This window comes from Aulonocara stuartgranti (genome assembly GCF_965226115.1).
Source record: "Aulonocara stuartgranti genome assembly, chromosome: 1".
In the NCBI taxonomy this organism is placed as follows: domain Eukaryota; kingdom Metazoa; phylum Chordata; class Actinopteri; order Cichliformes; family Cichlidae; genus Aulonocara; species Aulonocara stuartgranti.
Genome location: NC_138939.1, coordinates 23149635 through 23176984, shown reverse-complemented (window position 1 = coordinate 23176984; position 27350 = coordinate 23149635). Strand labels below are relative to the sequence as shown.

The 27350-nt window shown below is 41.7% G+C and overlaps 3 protein-coding genes across 7 annotated transcripts in view; 1 reads left to right on the top strand and 2 right to left on the bottom strand.

Moving 5' to 3' along the window:
• LOC309703671 (uncharacterized protein) overlaps window positions 1-27350 on the top strand; it is a gene marked incomplete at its 5' end in the record, with an annotated part of 204847 nt that overhangs the window by 122576 nt on the left and 54921 nt on the right. The window lies entirely within an intron of this gene.
• Window positions 1344-9930, bottom strand: lin7c (lin-7 homolog C (C. elegans)). The gene is made up of 5 exons (XM_082529358.1): window positions 9716-9930; window positions 8752-8870; window positions 7795-7866; window positions 7436-7645; window positions 1344-6238 (listed from the first exon to the last, which is right to left on the bottom strand). The coding sequence occupies exons 1-5, from the start codon at window positions 9750-9752 to the stop codon at window positions 6071-6073; spliced, it is 606 nt and encodes a 201-aa protein (XP_082385484.1). The 5' UTR covers window positions 9753-9930; the 3' UTR covers window positions 1344-6070.
• On the bottom strand, window positions 12720-26430 carry bdnf (brain-derived neurotrophic factor). 5 transcript variants are annotated; one of them, XM_082529318.1, is made up of 2 exons: window positions 26389-26430; window positions 12720-13917 (listed from the first exon to the last, which is right to left on the bottom strand). In XM_082529318.1, exon 2 carries the CDS (start codon window positions 13894-13896, stop codon window positions 13087-13089), a length of 810 nt encoding a protein of 269 aa, XP_082385444.1. In that variant the 5' UTR covers window positions 13897-13917; window positions 26389-26430; the 3' UTR covers window positions 12720-13086. The 5 variants fall into 5 exon arrangements, with proteins under 5 accessions (XP_082385444.1, XP_082385448.1, XP_082385446.1 ...); XM_082529322.1 differs by lacking the exon at window positions 26389-26430 and adding an exon at window positions 25745-26057; XM_082529320.1 differs by lacking the exon at window positions 26389-26430 and adding an exon at window positions 25397-25725 and having other exon boundaries at window positions 12721-13917.

The following is a 27350-nucleotide window of genomic DNA, read 5'->3' as shown; positions in this document are numbered from 1 at the left end:
TCAAATACTTAGTTTTATCAACTAAAAATGCTTAATGAGACCAGTGTAACTGCATTAGTTCAGTTGAGTTTGAAAACCTAGGGGCCATCCGAAGCAACGGACAGGGCCTCTTTTCCACAGTGTGTTTTTTGTCCTGTCTTCCTCCCCTCACCCTCCACTGGAGACTGTAGATGGCCGTCCTTATGTTAGCCTGGTTCTGCCGGAGGTTTCTTATTGTTAAAAGGGAGTTTTTCCTTCCCACTGTCACCAAAGTGCCTGCTCATAGGGGGGTTATGATTACTGTGGTTTTCTCTCTAGCTATCATTGTAGAATCTTTACTTTACAGCGCCTCAAGGCAACTGTTGTTGGGATTTGGTGCTATATAAATAAAATTTAATTAAATTGATTTTAATCGCACAAGAGATGTGAAGAGGAGAGTGCAGGCAGGGTGTAGAAAAGGGGTGAGTGTGAGAGAAGGACAGCAGAAAAAGTGAAAGTTTATAAGATGAGACCTGCTGTGATGTATGGTTTGGTTTGGAGATGGTGGCACTGACAATAAAACAGCAGGGTAAGCTGGAGGTGGCAGAGTTAAAAAGACGGGAGTGACCATAATGGAAAGGATAAGAAATGACAGAGGATGTTTAAGATGGAGCTACCAGGAAAGGAGGATTGTTCATGGATGCAGTGAAGAAGGACACACAGTGGACTGGAGGATGTTTGATAGGGTGAGATGGAGGCGGACCCCTGAAGAGAGCAACGGAAAGAAGATGATGTTATTTTTGCTTCATTATTTTTGTACTATTTTGCATGCAGGGTTAGCAGAACACAAGCAGCTAAAACCTGCTGAGACTGCACCTCTTCTGACAGCAGGAACCATCAGTTCATCTTCCAGAGTTTTCCTTATTCCCTGTGTCTTTGCTCTTAGAAAGTATCCGCATTGCAGAAATCATTTGCAGATGAGATGAACAGATTTCTACGTGGAGCTTGCACATTCTCTTTGTGCCTTCCAGCTCCAAAGACATGCATGTTAGGTTAACTGATGACTAAATTGGCCCAAAGTTTAAATGGGAGTGTGAATGGCTGTCTTTCTCTCTCTGCTAGGCCTGCAATAGACTAGCAACTGGCTCCAGCACCCTCAACAGCACTTTCAAATTTGCCTTGTGAATTCCCTGAAGGGTCCATGTTACCATTTCTGATCACATGACCCACCTTTTTCATGCTGCGCTGCTGCCATACTACTCTTTTCTTTATAGATTTACCTTTTTGACACCTACCTTGTACCACAAGAGTGACAGAGATGTGTCTTTCTTTCTAAAAATGAATGTAACGTGTAACAGATAGTGGAAAAACACGTTTAAAAGTCATAAACTTAAGCACGGTTTATTGAGCCTCCTGTCCAACTATTATGTTCTACATCACAACATTTTACATTCCACATCAATGTAACACAGTAAATTAGATAAACAGACTAGAGAACATAAAATAACACAACACTATCTACAGGCAATCATAAATAAGCAACGACTAAAACAGTATCAACATTTTAAGTTTGGTCTCGGTCCTAGAAAGAAAGGAGAGATCAGTGCAGAGCTCAGAAAAGAGGAGCTGATCTGTGACAGTTAATCTGTCCCACATCTGCCCCGCTTTTCAGAGACGCTGCGCTGATATGGCCCTGGTACACAGTCAAAATGGAAGTACCAATCATTCCTGGTATCTGATTTTTTTTTAGGAAAATCACTTATAAAAATTGAGAAAAATATCAAAAAAAGAAAACCATTATAAAAAAATACTCTATTGACCAATACACAATGAAAACGGGTAGAAAGTTGAAGGTTTACCTCACCAAAGGTTTGTAACTAAAATCAGACTATAGTCAGTGACATTCAGTGGAGAGTGTGCAATATCAATACCAAGTCTCATTACATTTTTTTCCTGATTTACTATACATGTTTGTATGTGCGTGAGAAGTGAATCTAGCTAGCTAATGTTAGTTAAAACACAATCAAGGGACAAACTATACATCATATTAAGTCTTTTATGTACACCCCGACTGCTGTGCTAAATGTTCTGCCTCCAAACAAAAGCATAATCAATGTAGTTTAAATAAACTGTTACGTGAAACTATTCAGGAACGCTTATTTAAATCCCACTATTTAGCATTTTAGTGTGTACAGCAGTGTACAAGTAACCAACAAAACCACACTATACTGTAGTTGTAAGGACACGTAAGAACATTTCTAATGTTTTTAAATATTTTTATTCTATTGCCTGTCACAATTTGAGAATACATCACATTGATGACAACTTTTAGTTTACAACTACATTATAGCCTGTTAACTACTGCTTATGAATGTTTAATAGAGAGCCATCTCCCAAAGTTTTGCCAATTGCCTTCTTTGACTCCTTCATGGTAATCAGTATGTTACATCAAAAAAACAAACAAAAAACCTCCCAAAATTTGTAAACATCTCATAGGATCATCCAATTACATGCAACTCTTCTCAAAATCCTGCTGAATGTCATATTTCATTAGACATTCGTCTACACAGCCTTATTGTTGTAAGTTTAATAACATTCTGGAGGAAAATGACAACTATTTTGCACCAATAAAGGTTTTTTTTTAAAGACCTTGCATAGATAATTGATGTGCATTCCATATTTGCAGCGCGTTTTACTTGAGACTTTGACCTTCAACTCAGCTGTCTTCATAAAGATAAATGGATTACAGGGGATTCACCCACCAAATTTTACCTGTACTCGTCATGTGTCGTCATTTCTTGTGATATTTAAAGCATTATTTAAGTACCATACGATCAGATGAGAGTCGATGACCCCTTTCACTGACTTACAAAAACCTGCTAATCAAAGCAACAGCTGAGCAAGTTGATGTGAGGGAAACGTGCAGAGACATTCAAATCATCAACACTAGCACGCCACTTTCAACTAATAAAAGGTACTGCTTTTTAACCAGTGATTCATTTCAACGGATTTAATCTACAGTAATCTTTTTACGAGTCTTTTAAAACTTAAAGGATCGATTACCAAAAGCTCAGAAGCCGGATTTTAGATTTTATCCTCCCAAAAACAGTACCGATGGACCTCTGAACATCCCATTTATGATTTGTTAGTAACTTGGGGAACATCAGAGTACGCCAGGAGACGGTGGATAAAGTAATAAAAGAAACAGATGGAAATACAAACAGCTGTGGAGCAGCTAACCAGGCAAACGGAAACTCAAAGTGACCTCATTTCAGATGACATGGTCACAAGAACCAGACAGCACACATCTATTGTGCCCGCACACGCCAATCAGCGGCATGCTCATAAGACTCCCTCTCGATAAAACGGTTCGCTTCTGAAGAACAGTTTGGCATCGGATGGTTAATCTACACCGATAGGAATCACTACCGTTACGTTACTACCTTCCTGTCTCAATAATGCCAGGTGTTGATCCTGAGACTGGACAATAGTATGGCTTAGTCAGCAAAAGCCTGGTTTCCATAATTCTGTACACATATTATTAGAACTACCCTGCAAACAAAAAACCTCTAGGAATAAATCTTTGAAGTTAAATCTGTCCTGTAGACATTTTGCCAAAAAAGGTGGATGATTAGACATCTAGTGAGTTGATTTTTTTAATTTAAACAATACATTTTATTTTTAAGAGAAAACCAAGACTTGTGGACTTGTTTGACTGAGATGCTGAATGAAGATTTCCCTATGATGACTATCAACACAGTAGCTAAACATGCAGCCACTTCATAACTATAAAATGTGGAACATGAATAAGTGTAACTGTGGCAGCCTACACATTAAAATATACAGTAGACAATTAAGACTGTTTTGTGATTTGCCTGCTTAACAATTCACATCAGAACAAACTTGATTGTTTGGCAGTATTTGGTAATAAAGTGTTTCTCATTTTTATGATATGCATTTTGTATATTATATATGAGTACATTTGTGCCCAACCCACCTAAAAAAGAAAAAAGAAAAAAACTTATTTGCGCAAAGATGAATGGAAAATGAATTGGTAATAACATGCAGGCAAGACCAAGTTTGAAATTATTGCTGTAAATTATTGAAATATGGGCTTTACTAACATTTTATTAACATTTTACAAGCATCAAAAATGTTTTTTTTAAAAGTAGCTGTCGATAGATCTTACCCAAGCACCTGTATCGTCTTTTGTTCTTTAACATGAATGCGATATGTGAATAAAAAAACGTCAGGTTAAGCGAATGTTTGATTTACGACTCCCTTGCTAGATGTTAAGTTACAAAATGTAATAAAAAAAACTGATGAAAGATTACAAATAGATATATGTCACTGCAGCACATTTACAGCATAATACACCAAACACTGTAGAGGTTATATACAGTATGTGTACTAACATTTCATTCATTGAACAAGTGATCAAAACTCACATGCTGCATTAATGTGACTGAAGTTTTGGTCACACGGGCTTAGAGGCTGGTTGGCAACCCCTTGGTGTCCTCTGGTTGCTAGGAGGAAAACGTGTATTCCTTGACTAGTTGGTGATTGCTTGCAAGCAGGGGGAAATGAGCTCCGAAGAGGGCGCTGCACCAAAAATCTCAGACACTCGCCAATTACTCACTGAGCGATAGTGAAACTTGAGGGAGTGCAAGTTTGGAGAACTTTCACCTTCAAAGTAAAAGTTGTGTCTTACTATTGCTGTCAACATGTTTTAAAAGGCGCAAATGGATCAGCTTCTGGTTTGTGTCACAGTTTTTGAAATTTCACTCAGTGAACAGTTGGCGAGTATTTGGAGCTAAGTTGGTATTATCCATGCAAACTGTAAGTAACCACAGCAATAAGCTAGCAACCAAACCTCTTTGTTAATCATTTCACGTAGTCGCTGGCAGCAACTACTTGCCAGCTGGTTGGGGAGCACACTTATTTTCCCTGGCAACCAGAGGTTTCCAGGGATTTGCTAACAAGCCTCTGAGCCTTTGTGACTGAGGCTGTAGCAGTCGATTTCACAGATAGCCAGCAATCTCCAGCAAACAATCTCCAATCGGCTGGATAATATACATTTTTCCCTAATGATCGGTGGTTGCCAGGGGGTCACAGCTTGGTTTCTAGGCTTGCATGACCAGGGCCTTACAGAGACTGTAGGCATCTGACTAGCTGAATTTTACAAATGCCTAATTTTATCTTATTCTGATGGTCACTGGATAACTGACTTCTTATCAAGTTCTGTCACTGGCAGAGTAAAAATGTGACACAGTACATTCCTCATTTATGTCAAAACAAAATAACTGACTTTCATCTCATGTCATACTGACTCCAGAGTTTCGAGGGTTTATTTTTTTTTTGATAAATGTGCGAGTCTTTGTGGTGTCAGCTATTTAGTTCACAAGTTGCTGAGACCCCATTACATCACTTACTGGAGCTTTTTATAGCGTGGCATGATGTTAAAGTCTTGCAGGGTAAGCCTAGAGAACGCTCAAACATAATCCAGCACTTTTGCTACTTTTTGTAGGGTAGCCATAATACCAATCTAACAACTTATCACTTTTTAACTAATTTAGACTGTCGTCAGCACCTCTAAAGCTACGGTCTCTGAGAAAACAGGTGAAAAGCATGAATTAATTCCTGCCACAATAGTTTAATTTCCAGAAATTTAAACGGCTAAAGAAAGAAGAGAAACGAAAAAACAGTACATAAGATAAATGTGTTTGCCCTGAGGCACTTGGTAGTGGCTCTGATAAATCACTGAAAAACACTACCTTTTCAGTCAAAGCAGTTGTATAGTTTGTCTCAGAAGTTGCATTCAAATTGTCAATTCAAAAATAATGCACATGGTGTGACACACACTGACAATCGTGATCTTCCCAGTGTTCGTCTAGAGTTGTAGTGTCTAGTACAATACACGATGCTGAATATCAAAATGCTAAAGAAAAGGGCAGAAGCGCAATATACAGTATGTATGAGCTAAAACTAAACATGAGCGTGTTCTTTTTTTGTTCTTTTTTCAGGGGCGGGGAGATGAGAAAGGGATCAGAACAGATGGCCAGAAGGCTAAAGAAGGAGAGACACGGGAGCTGGGCATCAACATGGGAAAATCCTACTTGGGAAAGTTGTTCTGTTGCCGGCGCTTCGCCGACCTCATTTTCTCAAAGCGTGACTCCATTTCCTCTAGGACTTTGGGGGTGTACCTTACTACCAGCTTCACTGTGCCCTGAGCTGCTTTGAGGAGTTCCACAGCTTTCTCATGGTGCTCTCCTTCCACACTCTGAAGGCAAAAGAAATTGAGTTTACGATTTCACCAGGAACAGATAAAAGTCCATGATCTCTACAGATTAACCTACTGGGTCCAATTATTAAACACAAGAGCAACGAGGTATGTGGCCACTTTTGGAGTAAACAAGAGTTTTATATGTACTGGAGTGAATGTAGTTCCAACATAAGCTCTAGCAGCTGTTCACATAAAACAGCCTGCAATTTGGAAATTTTAATGAGGGAACAAGCTGAGCAATAAACAAAGTCAACTGGATGATTGCTATTGGCTGAACTTTGAGATTTACACTTCCAGACAATAGCATGGCACGTTTACATTCAGTGTTCCATCAGTACTCACTGTGTCCATCTTTAAGCCATAATAAACATGTTGAACACATTAAGATTTCCAGAGCTTTACAAGAGGAACCTGACACCTTCATTATTTACATCAATGTACTATTACTACCATCATTATTATTATTATTATTAGTATTATTTCTAAACGTACACAATTGACAGCTTCCTGTCACTGACATAAGGAAATGCTTTTCCATTGCGGCAAGAAGACACCAAAGACTCCACAGGGTTTCTGAGGTTTTTTTCTGACAGCTCACTGGTAATATGGATTACTGAAGAAGGTTTAGCTGGTAAATGGCCATCATTGTCAGACTCTATGGCTAACAATGAACCAACATGATGATGATAGTCTGAAAATAAAAAAGCACAGGTGAGCAAAGGGGATTTTATTGATTTTTTTGGTTTTCTTTGTTGATCCAAATTCCACTGATTGAATCCTGTCAGTCCCTATGATGGACAAACTGTTGCCAACAACTCCAAGCTACAAGCTGATATCTTCTTATAGCACTCCCCTGTTTATTAGGCTTTAATAAGCTTAATTTTAAGGCACTACTAGAAGAGTTTAACGAGCGGGAGAGTTGTTGACCTGCCTTAAAGTTCTCATTAATAAATTATGGTGTAACAAGTTAATAAACAACGATTTTACAAGTAGATGGGACCCAGATTTTTGCACGGTGATTGCAGTTCCTTTTTTTTTAAATCCTGAAACAAAATCTAGCTGTGCATTCGTTTTTTTTGAAGAATGTATTATTTCTAATATCTGTCTGTTTAAAAAAATAAAATAAAATCTGAAATAGAGAATTTGCTCAGGCTCAGTCTAAAATGTAAACCATGCTGTGAATTACACACACACCACTCCATTCACTGAGAGAAGCTGGTCCCCTCTTTTCAGGCCTCCATGTCGGTCAGCGATGCCTCCTGGGATGATCCGTGAGATGTAAATTGGTGAGTTTTGCTCCTTTCCGCCCATTATATTGAAACCCAACCCTTCTTCTGTCTTGGGCAGTTCCACAACTCGTGGATGTGAGTGTCCCTCACTTGCTGCAAAAGCTGCCACTGTAGCCTACAAATAGGAAAGTGGTGTTTAGATATCTCGTCTGTATGTACTGCAGTCAAAGCACAAAATTACCCATTTTAAGAAATTAAATGTCTGAAATTAAGATTACAAAAAGACCAAATCTTGTATTCAGACAGTAACTGACAACTGTCTACCTTTGCTGTGGCATTGGCCCTGACCTCGGGGCTGCTGTTGATGTCCACCGTTTCATACACATGCTCATAGACCTGAGGAGATATTAGTGGACAGTATTTCAACCGGCGAACACAAAGAATTCAAACCAAACCAAAGGGTTAATCTTCTATAACCCATAAAAGCTGTGGGCAGCCAGCATATTTCTACTACTGTCACAAACACTTTTGGACACAGTATACTTTAAAAATTTGAATAAATCTGGGGGAAAAAAGAAATGGCTGTGCAATTTAAGTATTTTGCAATATTTTACATTTTATTTCACACTATGGCTGACGTACATCTGTAAACAGTGTCGGTTGTCAGTCCACTATTTACAGCATTCGATCACATCAATTTCGAGGAGGCTGCAAAACTTTGTAAAAGGGGACTTATATGATGTGAAAATGTTTATCAAAGGGAAATGTGATTGTTCAGACTCTCTAGCTTAATGTTATCTGGTATACACTAGCTTTTGTTCTTATAGCCGTCTGGCTATCAGCTGTCCCAAAGTGGCAGTACACTTTTAGTTATTTAGTTAGTTATATTATCGGGAACGAATAAGTATGTTTATGCATGTTTTATTATGTTAGAGTCTCAATTTCAGTTGCGGGGATGAGGTGTGAGGTGAGGAAAACGAGAATGAGTTGGAGGTTAGGGAGCAGAGAGGAGGGGTGGATGTGCCAGATGAAGAAGAGGAGGACAAAGAAGTAATGATAAAGAGATGTTGAAAACATAAATGTACAAATCTTAAATGGTCATATATAGCTGGACATTAAATTTAAACTAACTTTTTTACCAGACTTCCACTCTTTTTCTTAATTCTGGAGTATTCTATTGGGAATCCTATTGGGATGCAGAGGGTTAAGCTCCAAACTGTGAACTAATGTCTCTTAATTAAGTGTTTGATAAGTGAATGATACAAGACGAAAGAGACTCACTTCTCTGACAGCATTACAGAATTCACTCTGTAGGACCCTCTGCAGTGCCTGCAGCTTCTGGGGAGGCACTTCCCCTGTCCTCTGGAGTTTATCAAGCAATTCAATAGCACGGTTGATATCTGTCAACAAGAACATGTACATAACCATTACTGAGGCCTGCAAATGTAGATTTTAGCATTGGCAGTGAGAGTTTCCCACATCAGTGTCAGAGCACATTTACTTGCACTACATTTGTTCTGATTATAGATATGCTCCGGACAAGCTTGACTCCCACGGTCACCAGAACATACTACAATTAGTACAAATCGCTATAATGCAATAATAAAGCAACTCTCAGAGTAACATGAAGTAAATTCAAGGCACCAGGCATCACGTTTTTGTTTTGTTTATTTTGTTTTTGTGAATGTACAGCTTACGTTAATAGCAATGAATTCATAAGCATTTGTAATTTTATTAAATATTTCTAATCGTGAAGGTTTACGTGTGTATTTGTGTAACCCGTAAGTTTAAACTATCACACAAATCTGGGCTTCCTCTGCACATTTCAGCAACACACACCCAGAACTTGTTATTTACAGACAGGTCACAAAAATGAATATAATGATACAACCAGCGTAACTGTAAAATCTTCTTTCTTTTATGGTAAGATACAGTGAACAAACCAGCCAGATTGACTAATCACTGTCTGTTGTCATTAATATTAGCTAGGTGGCTAATGTACTAAGTACAAAAATGTAGCCGTAATAGCTGTGGCTGCTTTAGCTGGGTGACTATATATACATAATCATACAAGAATTAACCGCAAGATGTCTATTCTATCGTTATCCCACCATAAAACAGAGTACACAGACAAAAAAATAAACCGCTTGCTTTAATGAGCTAATGCTAGCTAGGCTAGGTTTATGTCGCCCGCATATCACAACAAATATTTTTAAGCTAAAGCTAGCTAGCTAATTAACTTCACCTCTTTCCAATCGCACGGGCTCCCCAAGCGATGCCATTATTGAACTAGGAGGATGTTTGGCGTTAGGGAGATAGTTAGCTAAAAGGAAAAATACTGAAAACTAAATTTGGTAATCCTGGCTGGCGTTATGTGCGCTTAACTGAGACGATAAATCAGATTAGCCAAGTTAGCCGGCTAGGCTAGCTGCCAGTGTCGTGATGCATTCAGGGAAACCTCGTAAAACTGTGAACTCGGAATGTTCAGTCACATTCTAAAGTCACTGCGTGTGTATTTGTTACCCTATCCTTTTACTAGACGACTACTCGTGTAAAACTATGATATATCATACATACATAAGACACATAGCTTTACCAATATTCCACCTCGCTTTAGTGTACAAATGTCCTTTCTTTAATTCGTCCAAACGTACACCTTAGATAGCAGCTTCAAATGTTGTATATTAGTAATGCCATATTTAGTTTTAAGCACAGAGGTTTGATTTTATTATGTTTACTGCTGATGCTGACAATGAGAGTAGGGATATTTTGTGCCATGCATATAGCCCACTGAAGGTCTCGTTGGCTAGAATCCAAACCTAGATTCCATATCACCATTTACCAACCTGAGGGGCGGAGAACTCTCCATGTAACAGCTTCTCTCAGCCTCCACAGACATAGCTCAAAGGACGATTACATTAATATGTACTGTCATAACAAGGGCCAGCCAGAGGAAACTTTATTTGGCTTTTTGTTGACGTCTGATATGAGCGCTCTCTCTGCCACCCCCTACTGGTGAGCTGCATCACATTTTGAGCCTCCATAAATGCAGAAAACTGCAGCTGCACTGCTTCTCTGTATCCTGAAAGTTTCGAGCATGATTCACTCCTGACCACACCCCAGTGGGCGATGAACGCAAATCTTTTGACAGGTGATGAAAAATACCTAACGTGACATCACAAATGTGGGCGTGGCATAAAGCAGACACACGGAAAGACTTGGTGAGCAGCAGCTTTTGTTCTTTTCTTAACACAGTAGACCCATCGTTTTCCTAAAATATTTTTTCTTCTTGTTTTTATTTCCTCAGCAACAGCAAAGTAATACCACATTATACTGTAGGATTCACTCATATGCCTGATTTATGGTCACACCGAAAAACACCATGGGCTTCACCCTGCCTCCCTTTATGCACTCTTTTATTAAATGTTGAATTGGCAGATTACTTTTTTGATCTTTGTAAAAAATAATAGCCTAAGGCTCATGCTCATGATAAACAAAACACATCCTTATCATCTTATCTAAAATGTTGAATGGCTGATTCATTGTCCTATGTGCTGAGGACGGGATAGTGTCATTCAGGTGGATTTTTCTGGAAGACCAGATCATTTATGATATTGTTCGTCTTCCCACTGTTTGTGTTGCAGAAACCTCTGTATCTTTTTTTTAATTTATGATATTAACTCACAGCATCATCATCAGCCTTCTGTGAAGGGTCCAAGCAGGGCAGTGAAGAAGCTGGCCCATCCTTCCTTCAACATCTTCAGATCTGGCTGTCTTCGCACTTACCTTCAGGCTGATGGAGGCGTGGTAAAATGAGGTGATTGTGTTCATTCATAAGGGATCGCTGGTGTTTTGAAGAAATTTTGTATATTCATTTTCTTGTTGTTGTTTTTAATCTTTTTGCAGTATGTTCTAGAAATGTTTCATGTAACGAAGATGAGACGCTGAACATATTTTATTGTATTCCCACTAAAACCTTAAGCTATGGAATCCAGACTTGGCAGGCATGCATTGCAATGAGTTATTAGCTGCCTGAGGGAGAAAGTTGATTCTTTTAACCCAGGTGCCAAACCAGTTATGGAGATCGGCTTCTCCTTCTGATCGCAGTGACTTTAGAGCTAGAAAAAATCAGTGGTGATTGTCCTATTGTGGAGGAGTTAAAGCTGGGATTACAGCACACTAATAACAAAACACTGGGTGTACGTTTTTAATGTACACAAATGTATGGGTGGTTGAATCCATCACTGTCAAGCTCAGGCAGTGTACCCACTTGTACTAGTCTGCACTTGAACGTGTAGGCGCTTTTCTTGTGTTAATAGGGTCTCGTAATTGTGCGACATCACACATGCCGCTGGAGCAAAAGCTCTGAACACCTGTGTATGAACACTAAAGATCCAAAGCACATAAATGTGTTTTGAAAAAATGTGCTGGTGGAGAGCAGGAAGCGGTTTAGGGGCACCTCCTCTCTCCTTCTCCAGTTTCTTTTCCTTCCTGAAGTAGCTGAATGACACCAGGAGCTGCTTTCTGTACTCTAACACTCGTTATCTTTCAGTGACCCAAAGCAAGGTCTCGTTTTCTTCTCTTAAAACATCACTTCTTGTTGCTCAGGATTTGAATTTCTGCTCTTTCATGCTTCGGACGTGTGGCGGTTTGTGCGCATGCATGTGTGCATATGTGCCTCCTCCCTCCTTGCCTGCAGACTGTCCGTATAATAAAGTTTACTCTGCCTAAAAATGCACCGTTGAAACTTTATCGACATTGATTTTGTTTTTCAGTTGCCTATAGTCATTTTTATTTCTTCAAATATTTCAGTTTAATATTGCAAACAACTTCACAACATACAAAATGAATAATATTAACCCAGAAACATGTCAATGAATAAATTTTATATATATATATATATTTATATAATTTTTTATATATATATCTTGTCCTCTGGTGGGGATAAAAAAATAAACAGCAAAGCTTTGACAACAGCACCTTGACATAGTATGTAATTCCAACATTACCTTGAGAAGTTTAGAACAGTAAACAGATAAATTACTTGAGAGGAAATTGTTTTCTGCTGAATATGTAAACGGAATGTTTTTTTTAATAATTTTTTTTGGTCAGCATCATATCCTTTTTTTTCTGTAAGTGGAGAATTTATCGATTTACAATTGAAGCAGCATGCAAGCTTTTGAAGATGGAACTGTCCTCGCGCTCTCTCTGTCTCCCTCTTTGTCTCCCTCTCTGTCTCCCTCTTTGTCTCCCTCTTTGTCTCCCTCTTTGTCTCCCTCTTTGTCGCTCATTTCTTGCCTGTTAATTTTTTTTCCTTCCTTTTCTAATTCTTGGCAACGTAAACAAATCACAATGTCTTGAGGAATGTGATATAGTAATTTAAACTGGGCGCAAATGACTGATCAGATTTTTTTTAATTGTTTACAAGGTCATGAATATGTTCAATAAATAGACTGTAGTATCACTTTTACTGTATAAACTTCATCTTTTTTTACATGCAGTCCATAAAATTTTCATTTGACGGAATAATTTACCCTGTTATGTATATATACAAATAGATATTTTCTCTTTATTCTCTTTTTTAAACTCTTCAATAAAATCTATACATTTTATACACTATCTCCCTCTTTTAATGGTCAATGTGCATACACATGAAGTGTCTATCCTTATAAACCGCCAGCCAATCTTCTTTTTGCTATCCATGGTAAGCGCTCGCACGTAGGACTGGGTTGTCCTGCATTGGGAATTATAATGCCGCTTGTCTATTCCTCTGCAGCCCTCCTTTGTGTACCCCATGGGGTTGCATTTGGTCTCATAAAAGTATTGCTTCAGTTGGCCATTGGGGACAGGGACCTTTTCCATGACGGTAACTTGCTGCCCGGACATGTCTATTGCAGTCTTTTTATCCACAGCTGTCACCCACTGGCTAATACTGTCACACACACTGAGCTCTCCACGTCGTGAGGGATCGGAGTGTCGCCGCACCCTCATGGACATATTAGCGGCATCCAGATAGTTTTTGTATTCCTCCAGGAGAAAGAGCAACGGCGGCTCCAAAGGCACTTGGTTGCTGATCATCACCCGTGAGTTGTACAGATCGACATCCTTGGCCTCCGTGGTGACCACAGAGGATGGGCCACCACCTCCCTGGCTCTTATCGGCCCCCTGTCCCAGCTGCGCCGCCTCGCCCTCCACCTCCAGCAACTCCTCTATCACTTGCTCAAACGTGTCTGTGAGCGAGGGCAGTTCCCCACGCTGGCCTGGGCCTCCACCGCTCTGGGGAGTCCCGTGGCCTCTTTCGGCCGTTGCAGCAGCGCCCAAGTAGCCTTCCGTCCGATGGCCCCGCATGCCCGGGGCATCTCTCAGGGGCGCAGCTCTCATGCAACTGAAGTATGAAATAACCATAGTAAGGAACAGGATGGTCATCACTCTTCTAACCTGGTGGAACTGGAGGGACGGGAGAGAGACACAGAAAGAAAACAAGAGGAGAGAGGAGGGTTGGGGGAGGGCGAGAGAACGAGATGGTCAGTCAAAGAGCATCTTCAACAAAGTTAGCTTATTTTTGATCCATAATGCACCATGTAAGCCTCTCCTCCTATTTCCACCCTCCACTCTTTGTTTTGCAAGCCAAAAAACTGGAGCCAGTAGCTTCGGAATAATCATAACATGTTTTTATTAAACTGATATTGGCACTGTGTCATCGGTGTTTTCAAATTGTTTGCAAACTGTAATCATTCTGTTCCTATGTGAGGTCTGGCTTAGATCTCTATTTGTTGGCAGCAATGCACAAAAGCTGTGCTGAGCATCAAAGCGGCTGCTTATTACAAAAGATAAGATTACACAAATAGATGTGGAAACATCCTAACAGCTTTTTGACTGGTCTGTTAAAAGTCCAATCATGGCTTTCTGTTGGAATAATTGGCTCTTTTTCTTTCTTTCTTTTTATTTGGCTGTACTAAAAGCTCACAGGTGCCCCCTGCTTTTGGGTAAGGAAATTGAGGATTTTCATTCTTGCACTTCATCCTGTAGTTGTTGAATTCTTGTGGATGGATTTATGCCCGCCCCCCCAACCCGCGTTACGAATACGCGACCGTGACGTTACCGTACAAACAAATCACCGGTATTAACACTTCGGGAACCTCCGGTGTGGACAGCACTACCTAACAGAGTCAGTGTGTTTGTGTCAGCGCTGGCAAACACTGATGCTCCAGTATTACTTTATTAAAAAGAGAAAACAAAAAAAAAACTGGTCAGTACTACACCTTGTAGTCATGAATGGGAACTATGGGTTTGTTGAGGGACACTGTTTGTTTTCGGCAGGTGGAAGGCGAGAGCACTGCGGGATGAATTAACAGGAAATTGAATGACAGAATGATTTGACATCCTGCCGTGCAAAGCACTGCTATCGAGGCTCTGGAGAACAACTCAAAGCACACGCAAAACCAAACTGAAACACTGTACATATATATTGTAAAATTACCTGAGCATGTGTGCGTCCCTTACCTCTGAGAAGCTCTAAGATTCACAGCAAATCAATGAATCCAAAGGACATAGATCTTAAAACACCCATAATTTAAAAAAAAAAATCTAGATCTTGCTTACCACAGGGGCTAATTTAAAAATAGCCCGGCCGAGGCTTTGACTGCACTCTGCATGTCCAAGCCTGACACAGGAAAACACGGCGAGAGCGAGCCCCTGCTCCAGCCTCCACTCACAGAATGGACACAAGGACCTTTACAGTATAAGGAGGAGCAAAACCCCACCTTAAAAGCATTCGTTTCATTCTTAATTGGTATCTGGGGCTGTGGCTGCAATTAACCGACACCACGGTGACTGCCATAGAGATATCTCGTCTAAAAATAGACGTGCTGGGAGTCTCACAGTCTCTATTCAGAATATCACATCCTTCTTCTTAATGAGCCACTCATTCCCTGAGCTCAGTGACGTGCTCCTCCGGAGTGTGTGAGTGTGCGTGTTAGAGGGAGGGCATGGGGAGGGGCTGGCTTGTATGTGTTTTGCAGTGAGGTGGTGATGGTGGTGCTGGTGGTGGGGTGGGTATTTTTCCTCTTACCAACTACAATGGGGACAAAGCCAAGAATAAAGAGCTAATTGTCAACTCGGATATTGTTAACAAAATTCCATTTATGGCTCATTAACCCTTCAGTTTTGTGAAGGTTGTGGTTAATGATATCTGAAATGATATCTGCGAGGCTTCCCAGCACTGAGAATCGTGTAGGTTTTTACGGGATCGAGGCCAGTCACGAGCTTTATGTGTAGGATGCATTTAGGCTGATATTATTATCAGCATCGCGCTCAAATGGTTCCACTTCCACAAGAGGGAAATGAAGGCAGAGGGCTGATTACTGTTAGGCGTCAAACTTCATGCTGGAAATGGTGCAGACGAAGAGTGCTGCATCTTCCGTAACAGACCACAGGGGTAATATTGCAGTAGCAGGGGGTGGAGAGAGTGCCAGCGTCATTTCGCAGCATAACAACCACAGATGACGTCTCTTCCAGGTCTCCATAGGGGAGAGAATGGAGAGAAGGGGTGGGGTGGAGGAGAGGGGGGGAGAGGTTGCTGGGGGTAATGCCACTCAACAGTGTGCAATTGCAGAGCCATTCCCCCGTGTATCGTCACACCGGGAACAACAGATGATTTTATTTCTATCTCGCTGATTTCCTGTTTCCATCAGTACAATCAATATGGCTTATGCTCTCAATCAACATCCTGTTAAAATGCGATAAAGCCAATGAATCATTTAATTGCTGTGGGACCGGCGGAGGATCTCTGGCTTATATCTGTGAGAGGCTAAATGTGACAACATCCAGTGTCTGAAGATTTTATGTGGATTTCACAGTTAATAAAAAAGCAGCCCGAGCATTAACAGGATGAGCAATGAATAATAAAGCGAGGGATGGATTACATATGGAAGAATAAGACCCCCCCCCCCCCACACACACACACACACACACTCCTTTGGAGCTTCTAGTTCTCAGCTTTGTGGCAACTTGTGCTTGAGAAAGGTGCAGTTTCCTCTGAGCTGACTGTTTAAAGAATGCACAGCCATCTAAACATGACATGCTGAGAACTGAGCTAATAACATGAACGAGGGAAAATAAAGCCCACAATAACTGCTGCTCAAACATGCCTTTATTCATGACAGCACGCCTAGAGCGTGAAACACCCCGAACAATAGCAGCAGGTGAGTGTATGGACTCTGTCTTCTGTTTAGCTCCAGATGACCACCTGTTCATCTGCTTTGAGAGCACGGCTGTATGGCAGGGATATGTAACTTACCCTTGCAGTTATTCTTTGTGCCAGGTGGGGATTAAAGTGATAAATGCCTCCTCTGACAGACGCTGAAAAGTTTCCCTAAAGCATGAAAGGACTAGCGTGGCTAGTGTTATTACACACTACAGTAACGTTCCCAGCCTCCACGCACATGTCTGCACACTTTATGGGTTCATCTTTACTAACGGCAGGCGTGATATCTTATAAACCACTGCATGGGGAAAAAAAAAAACATATAGAGAGGAGATCTGAAGTGTGGTTACCACATTTGAATGGAAATCTGCGACCCCATGGCAACATTTGTTCTCTGCCTCTGTCTCTGCTCCCTCGTAGGCACCCATCTTTGTTAAATTCCTCAAGAATACGGTTTACCTGGCAACATGTTTTATCACGCTCAATAAGTATAACACACAAAGCCAAATGTTCCGTTTGAGAGCAGGAAAAGTACAGCAAATATTATCAAAATGGCTACCATAGGACCCCTTGTGCACTACAATGCAGCACTTAAAGAAAAAAAACAAACAGGCATTTAGACTTAATTGTGTTGTCTGCAGTAATGGCTGACACATGTGGAAGCTTGCTAACTGAGATCTGTTTTCAATCTGATGCAGCATCAGAGCACGTTTTACTAATACATGAGCATCACTGAGGATTATACCTGGCCGCCAGGCCAACCCCAGCCACTGCCACAGAAAGCCCAGCATTCAAATACCTGCTGAGTGATTTATGCTACCCAAAAGAGCTGTTAACTCCCTCCCACATTGCGTGCAGCAGTGGGCACTTTAGAGGATACAACAGCAACATACAGCATGGTGAAATCCTTACTGATGTGCTTAGGTTCTTGTAAGCTTAGCGAAGAAATCCTCATTTTAACCCATGAATGACCAACAGACCTGCGGCTGCACACTGACAGCGCTGCTGTGCCCAGCTTTGTACACTAGATGGCATATGAGACCGTCAAATAGTCTGAGCTCGTTTTCTTCCACCCTTTCTCCACCTTTCTCTCCTGTTTTTCCTTCCTCCCCATGATAGATAGATAGATAGATAGATAGATAGATAGATAGATAGATAGATAGATAGATAGATAGATAGATAGATAGATAGATAGATAGATAGATAGATAGATAGGACAGACATTGTCTTTTCCAGGGCATAGTCATACAAGACATCTATAAAGTTAAGTTGGATGTTGTTTAGTTACAAGAATGGTTCATCAAAAAAAAAAATTCGTCATTAAACCATCTATTAATCTGAGATTACTTCTTGAACCACATATTTTCACATCGCAAATGAGCCAGTTTCCTCCCACTTTGTTTGAATCCATAATTATTGTGAGGTTTTGGGTTTTTTCAACACGAGCACACACCGCCAAAAAACAAAACAAAAAACCCAACAGTGTGTGTTGGCCGACCGAGCTAGGCGTTTAGGTCTCGGGTTTCCTATAAAGTCTTAATGAGTTCATCAAAGTTTTTTCCCTCCAACAAAACAACAATACAACAAAAACTGTCTGGAGTGTTTCTGTCTCTTTTCTCACAGAGGAGGAGGTGGAGAAGGAGGAGGGTCCAAGCTTGGACGAACAAATGCAGACAAACAGCCGGAGGAGAGAGTTTATTGAGCAATTTATGTGCGTAAAGTTTCCTTAAAAACAGCCACACAGATGCACACTGGACGGCTTCCACTTTGCTAGCTATGGAGAAATGCCTACCTATATGTACCACTGGCTGCTCCAATAATGTAACCACAGACCTTTTCCCCCCCTTCTTCTTCTTCTTCTTCTTCTTCTTCTTCTTCTTCTCGAGATTACATCTGCTGAGCTCGTGCTCCCCACTGGAAACCCAATCAACATAATAACTCCGTTTTTTATTAATGAACACGAGGATAAGGTTACACATATCCCCTCTCGGGCTGCTGCGCTGTCTGTTCGCAGGATAACCGGGCTTGATCGAGCTACTTTTAGACCCCCCCCCCCCCCTCCCCCGCCCTACCCAGTCCACCCCCCCCCCCCCTACACACACACACACACACACACACACACACACACACACACACACACACACACACACACACACACACACACACACCAGCTGTCTTTTCCACTAGCAGCATCAAACACGGCGAAAGTGCTTAAAACAAGTTATCAGAAAGAAGCAGACACATACCTTTTAGTGCCCAGTCGTAAAACAGACCATTCAACAGGACGGTAGTGTCATCTGGGATGTTTTGGACAACTCCCCGAGTAATTTACTTAAGCGGTATTTCTGACCCCCCTTCCCCCCCAAAAAAAACACTCCTCTCTCCCGACAAGCTTCAGGATATCTCTTCAGCTTTGGAGCAAATAGATTAAATTATTGATAGTGGAAATTGCATGGCTGAGGTAATGCACTCCCATGGCTGCACGGCTCCTTTGGAGATCGCCTGAAACTGAAGTTGTCGCATGCCGAGACGCCGCCGCCGCAGCACCACCACGGAGATGAGAGACCTCTGGAGCTGAAATGAGGAGCCTCTTTGCAACTACAGTAACTTTACTACAGAATGACGCTGCAACATGTGACCTGCCGCTGGCTGACTGCCTGGTCGCATCCAAACTCCTGTTTAAAAAGCCCCGAGGCGGAACTATTAATGCGCGTTCAGTGTGCATTATGTATTATTATTGTTTATCTGCATAAGCCGTAGCCTGCAAAGGAAGCCTCCTTCTTCCGTATTTTTTTTGTACTCAGCCTAAAAGAGGTGGCATTTTTTTTAGAAGGTTTTGCGTAACAGCGCGTCTCCACCAAGTCGTGATACACTGCGTGCCATTTACAGATGGCCTATTTGTGTAAAATTAGACATCGGAAAAATTAAAAATAAGCATTTTCTGTTACGGGTCTCGAAATAGTGTCGAGACTGGGTAAGTTATATCAAAGAAAGCTTAAGTATTTGTGTGAAGGAGCCATTTGCGTGCCCCTTTCGCATCATTTAATCCATCTTGTGTTAGTATCCCTGATATAACATATGAAGAACCCTCTCATTTTCTTATATAAACTAGATTTTGATTGTAATTCTGATGCTATATACACAGAATAAACCCAAATCCAGTATAGGATTATCATCTTATAATTTAGCTGCTGTAAAATGGCAGTGTTGGATGCTAACAGGCACAGGAGGGAGGTAAAGATGAGAACTTATTGAAAGCAGTTCTCCTCCTTGCTTTTAAAGTGAGCCATCTCTACAACAGATGGATGGCTCCCCTGCAAGGTGCTCTGCAGTGTAGTAACCAGCTTTCATGGGTTATTATTCCCAAAATGTTAACCTAAGCAAACCACATCATATTTACAGGGAAATCTTGGACTGCGAGGCTGATTTTGATATTGTTTCTCCCCTTGGTTCACTTTCTTTAATGAGGCAGAATTCAAGTGAAGATGTCAGCCGAGGCACAACCTTTCAATGGGTGATGAACGTTTGGAAATTCCACCTCTGATGAATACGAGAGCGAGCATAATGGAGAAACAGAAGCTCATTATCCTTGTGACTTGGCCTCGGTCCAGTGCAAAGATTTATTGTGATGTGTTGGCTATATTGCCATAATGATTCTTCCCTGCACAAGCTTATGAACTGGAGAGCTCATGTTTGGCATGTAGCTGTATGGGAGTGGATGCTCACACCTGCTTAATGAGTCACTCCCACCTCCAACACCCAGGGAAATGCCAAGATAGATATAGCCCTCCCCGAAGGCTCACAGGAGGTGAGGGCAAACTCTAGATGACAAAGAGTTGCATCAGCAATCACTGAGCGACATGACTCCAAAGAGGATAAAAAAAATGCACACTGCACAAGGGGGCTGTTCCAAACAAGTAATTCATAAATACATCACCTGGCATCTCATTCGAGGAGCAAAAAACAACAACATGGTCTCTCTCATTTCTGCAAATACAGCACAACTGAAGGTGGTTTATCAAGAGAAGTTGTATGGCTTGCACGTGTTTGAGGCTGGATTTCTGAATGAAATCCACACAATGCCTAATATCTGCAAGGAAATAAGGGGTAGTGGGGAGTATTAGAAGCCCTTTGACTCCTCCAGTTGAGGACCAGACTGAAGCATGACATTGTTGACCTAATACAAGTCACCCATGAGGTCGATTTGAAAACCACTAAACCATCATTGGATCTTGTTGAGGTTTGAGATCTCTGAAGATGAAATCTTCTTTTGATGTCGTATGGCAACTTTTCATATGCTTTAGTGATCAGAATGACAGGCGAACACATGTAATTTGAAGTAGCAGTTGGGTAGTTCTCTCCTTATATCTTCCCAGCTCACGACCCTTTTTGCTGTTTGGGCTGCAGGAAGAAGAAGAAGAAGAAGAAGAAGAAGAAGAAGAAACAACCACAAGACCTGACAACACGACCCACTTGTATAACCTTTCAAAGCTTCTCTCGCCAAATGCAACACGAATGCTGACAGGTCCACACTGCCGAAAGCTTCACTTAACAAGTAGAATTATGCCTCCTTGCATGAGAGAAGGGGACCATGTAACACAGGCGAAATGACTTTTGCGAAATGTCATTTTCACCGGGGATAAAGCAAGGCGATGAGGGTATTTTGATCAAAGGGAAATTGCATTGCTCCTCAAGGAGGCAACTGAGAAAACATTTCTTTGGATGGAGGTTGTGTGACGTCAAAGGAGACGAGGAGTGAGCTGAGTGAAAACTCTAAATTGATAAAGTCAGTGCAGGGCCTTTTTTGAAAAAGAAATAATCAGATGCTGGTGTGAGGAGTTAATGTCATCCCTCCTGTGATGACAATAACCTTTAATGTGATCATGAAGCAGACAGCAGACTGGGTTTCTAAGGATCATATATGGCCTATAGACTCCTCCTTCCCACACCCTCATTCAGCTGATACATTATTTCTATAGTGGCAGACTGCAAGTCACTCCATAGCCTGTGAAGCCTCTGTCTGTTTTCTTGCCTTCTGCCCCCCCAACACCACACTCCCCCATCACTAATGTTTGCTTCACTGCTTATAATAAAATATTTTCTATTTTAAAAAAGAAAGCAGAATTTAAAAAAATGCTAAGCAAGAGAGGATGCACAAAATTAAAACCCTGCCTTGATTTGCTATAGAGCGATTTCCTGCCACCATATGGAAGCAAAAACGCAATTTTCAGAATAAAGGCCTGAAATTAGATACTTTAAATCAACCTTACGGGCCAAAGCCGGCTCACTTTCCGTCTAACTGGCACTCAGGAAACAGCATTAAAAAAAAGCTGTTTTGATGGCTTCTGGAAGCTGTCTGAAATCACTGATGTGCTGCATGTTCACATACTGCTGGGAGACACACGTGAATGGTTTGCCGGAATCGTCGAGCATTTCCTGTCACGCCGCGTCATGCATCCTTGTTGTCCCGCAGTGGTCCGTCATATAAGATGTCTTTACAGTAAGAATATTCCAACTATGTATTAATAACTCATCGTGGGCTTCATCGCTGCGAAACCACAGTCACGCTGCTGAATGACGAATAACTGGTAATTAAATGTTCGGAATAAAGGTTCAAGGCTTCGCCTCCTGCCAGAACTTGTTTAAACAAGCCTCTTAATTGGATGAAGGTGCCAGTGATGAAGATGACGATGATGTGGTGACTAAAGCAGGAGCAGCAGCGGGGACAGCGACGGTGGCGGCGGGCGATGTAGCCTACATTTTCATAATGATTAAGATGATTAATTTTCAATCTAAATATATCGTGACGTCCGCCTCTCTGCGGAACCCAGATTTTCGAGATCTATACACCCCCTGCCCCCAATAAAAGAAAAATAATAATCAATAGCCTATTTATAATTTATATCAGACATCAAGCGATTGCATTTCATGAATGAAAGCGGGGGGTGGAAAAAAATCCGAAATCCGAGTTTTACTGGGGGACAAACGTCGCCCATGTCTATATAGGGAAAATGGCATTTAAATCCGGATTTTTCCACAAAGTGCAGAATTAATGGCGTCGGGGTAAAACAAGAAAGAAAAAGAAAAAAAAGGATATAAAAACCGACACACAAAGACCAACAATTACATGATGGAGAAAAAAATAGTAGCTGCACGAGACAATCTAACACGTTAATAATGCTATCTTTATTTCCACCCAGGGCGTTTCTTTTTCTTTTTTCCCCGTTTAATTTAAAAAAGGCCCATCCGAAAGAATTTCATCGGATTTTTTTTTGCAAAGAAACCTACCATCAGGTTTGTTTTTGACGCCCACCCCAACTCTGCAGAGCTGAGAGTGCAGAGAGAGAGGGGAGATTCTCGGTAAAGATAACACACGCGGAGACGCACGCACACAGGCGCGAGCGCACGCAGGCGCACGCCCGCACACAAACACGCGCAGCCCCATTTATGGACTGATCCGCTGACGTACATTGCAGAAAAGTGCTATAAAAAAACCTTCATACATACAAAGTGTGTCGTGCCACCCCACAGACCCCTCCTAACCCGCCTCCGCTCATCCCTCCTCCTCCACCCAACACGCCCACGCCCACACCATCTAATCCCACGTCTCGATGGAAAAAAAAAACAAAACATAAATAAATTAGAAAATAAAAATAAAGCCACGGCCAGAAAATAGAAATAGAAAAAAATGCTTACGTTTATAAACAGTGCAGTCGGAGGGGAAAAAAGATGGTGCAGTAGAAAAGAAAAGAAAAGAAAAAAGGTGAGACAATGATAGCATCTGTGAATTAAAAAAAACATAAGGCCAAAAATTTCTTTAAACTGTCACAATTCCCCCGATCTGTCATCCAATGAACCCTTCCTTTCGTTTCGTTCGGCAAATTAATGATTGGTCGTAATTTGTGCAATCAGCGGGTTTTGTGGCACTGATGCCTGGAATGTGGCTATTAAAGTCGCGTCGCTGCCTTTATTAAAGGAGCATTTTTATGAATGTCGGGTTAGCCTAATAAGTAATGTGATCTATTTGGGTTTCAGCGTCTCATAAAATGAGGAGTAATAGGTCATAATATGCGGAAACCGATCTGGGCGCATTACATTGCTGGGTTAAAATTACGGAAAACGCCAGCAGAAGAAGAAGAAGAAAAAAAGGAGGGGGGTGTCCCATAATTCAAATGTAATTAGGGATTTACTGGATACTTTCATATTGGAAGTATTTATTTGAAATCGCAGCCCCCTGCACGAGAAGTCTTGATTAAAACAGGACTGCCAGTGGGCGTTGGGGCTTTTCTCTTCCCATGCTGTTGTTTTGCCATGCAATTGCTTCGACTTGGATCAGAAATCTTAAATCTTTGACCAAAGGGGGTGTGAGTGAGAGAGCCGGGGGGGGGGGGGGGGGGGTAGACAATATTCACTGCTTCTGCATTGGTGCGAGACGAATTTTTTAAGGCTACAAGTCCTTCAGGAGGGCACAGAAATAAAATCTCGGGGCAGTTTTGGGTGATGATCATGTAAATCAAATAGGCGAGATGAGTGATGCTGATTGCTTTAATTTTAAATTACACAAAAAGAAGAAGAAGAAGAAAAGAAAGCAAGCGAGAAAGAAAGAAAGAACGAAAGAAAGAAGCGATGCTTCCCGAGCAATTTCCTCTCAAGCCATCTTATCTCTCACCATAACGTTCAGCCATAACATCTGTCAGAGGATGGACTTTGACCACGCCCATCTTTATTGTAATTTCACACAAGAATAAAGCGAACAATTTGTACACAGTAAATGAGCCTCGCTTTGGCAGCAAATCACACGAGTCTAAAAGGGGCGAGGAATTATTTATTCTACCCCCACCGCCCTTCGCTTTTTTTCTTACATTTAAGGCTTTATTTATCTTTTATTATCACTAATATTTTTATTCATTCGTAGCCTGCAGTCTGACAGGTCGACACAGAGCCGTGTACGGACAAAGAGGAGGAGGAGGGGAGGAGGAGGGGGGTAGGGTAGCAGGTGAAGTGAAAAGCACCTTATGAATGAAACCGTGGAGCGGTCGTAGTAAAAACACAAGTGATTTGATGGCGATGACGGGAGGGGGGGCTATGGAGGGAAAAGGGGGGGTGCTGGCGCGGGAGGGGGGGGGGGGGAGTAGGGCTATTTTTGGTCGATAACAAAATCCGGAGGGTTTGACATCAAGACAAAACATGAATGCAGCAGACCAAACAAGAAAAATAAGCACAGATAGACAGATAGGTAGATATTTTATGATGTGCACGAGCATCAGTATTCCAGTTCGTGCTGAAAGTATCACTGCAGCGTCTTAAGTCCCATATTGGGAGCATGATTAGGCACAACGCAACGATTACGCAAATTGTGTTGCAGCAGTGTTCGGAAACTCCAAAAACGCTTCGCAAAGCTCCCCGCATGAACGTGCACGCACCTATATTTTATTTAAAAAAAGAAAAAAATCTTAAAAATAACAATAAGTTCAGGATTGTTTTTTAAGAAAGAAAGAAAGAAAGAAAGAAGGATATGCTCCGCCGGGTCTTGGTCACCTGGATCGTGCTTCATTTCGGACTTATTTCGGTTATTCATGTCCACAATGAACACACTGCAAAAGACGAAGGGCTGCATGCTGTAGTTTTAAGTTCATTTCGGAAAAAAGCCAGCCGAAGCCTCGTGAAAAAAGCCGACAGGAAGAAAGGATTCACACAAAAAACAATGGATTGTGCTCTTACCTTTATAAGGGCTGACAACCACTATGTGCGTGGTTAGATCTCCGCGACCAAGACTTGCATGTCCCAAAGTTTAACGCAGTGTGGGGGGGCTTATAGGTACCGAGAATGTGATGTGCAAAAGACCAGACGCCCTAACATTTCAACTTTCACAGTGCTCTACAAAAAAAAGGGGAAAAAAAGAAAAAAAAAACACATCTGAAGCACGAGCTCTTTTAATGGCAAGCGCTTTTCTTTTACCCCCTTTTTTAAAATGTTTTCTCTCTCTCTCTTGCTCTCTCCCTCTCTTTCTTTTTAGAATCCGGTTTATTTTCCGTTTACAGATCACAGGCTCCTTCAGAATAAGCTTACCAAAAGTTGAAAAAACAATCCCAGGTTTGGCAAAGGGGGGCTGGGAAAAGAGAGAAAGAGAGTTGGCGTCCACTCGGCGTTTTAGTCCATGCACGACTCCGGTGCCTCTGTCCAACGTGCTGAAAGCATAACACAGCCAGGGTAACTATGAGGGGCCAAGAAAATAGCTATATACTTTTTTTTTTGAGTGCCCACTTTAAACAGCTCTTTTTCACCCCCCTACTCAGCTTGCTTCCTCGCGTCTTGTCACGTGTATTTTCCCACCCCTTGCCAAACCAGTCCTCTTAATATTTGATCACATTTTGGTCGGACATTTCCTCCCAGATAAACAGCACCTATACACCACAAACGCCGGCTCAGTTCGCTTGCCACAGAAAGGCTACACTCTTACGCCAAATTGTAACCGGCAGCGCTGATACTGTGCCCCATTGTTCTTAATGTCATGCTTATGACAAGTGTGACAGCCAAGTGGCACATGTTGCTTATGTTATTTAAACAAGCATGGCCACCGCTCGCAAAAGGCAACATAAATGCATGCATAAAATATAAACCCTTCTCTGCCAGCACTCAGCCCTCCAAGGCAGCCTGTACAGCCCACATCACATCCACACACAGCGCGCAGACACAATGTAATATTTCCTTACCCCTCTCACTGTACCGGCATATCCTGAGCAGAGAAATGCCACACAATCCTTTCTCACACAGGCTTTGTCAACATCAGCCTCATCAGACATGGGTCTCGATACTGAGTTTCTCAAGTAGAGTCCAACCCTTCCAGCAATGCGTTGCCAGACTAAACAGCAAGCACGACTATTTGCTGGTAATCATCCCTTATATGCTGTGTGTTTCCATTGCTACTTACCATTTTCCCCTACGCTGTCCTGGAGATAGAAGTGTCTTAATATCCACTCACTCCAACAGATGCTGGTAGGTAATGTGTCTTGTTTGAAGTCATCATATGAGAACTTCTGCTGTGCTCAGTAGATCGCCCACCACTTCGCTGACTTATGAATCTAATAACCCTTTGCAATATCGGCGTGCTTAAACTCTGTTAGGCAACACCTTGGTGGCTCTACAGTAAAGACAAATATCAACAAGGCTGGCTTGTCAGAAAAGCTTGTACAGATATACGTAACACCCTCGCCAGGACAACGCCATTAGGGGGTCTTACGTGATTGAAATAAGCGACGGCAATACAAGTTTATGGGGGGCACTCGCTCCTGACTGATCGCCTCGTTCACCGCCTCAAATCTTTAAATCCGCATCGAGGAACAACGAAAGAGACATAAAAACTTCTGAGACATTTCTCGATTCACGTGTTTGTGTAATAGACTGTTAACTCCCTCTTTGGCGAAGGGCCATGGGCCTATTACGCATACGCACAACTGGTCATTTAGATTGTTCTTACGGGCGATGCGCAGCGGGCTTTTTGTCTTTCTTTCTCCCCCCCCCCCCCCCCCCCCCCCTCACAAAACAAATAGACATTTACAGCGCCCCGGTGTCTGCTTGTCAAGTTCTAGAGGAACTTGTTGCTGCTCAAAACGAAACCCCCCTCCGCCCTTTTCTTCCTCCCTTTCCTTCTTTCTTCCCCCTTTTCTGCTGGACC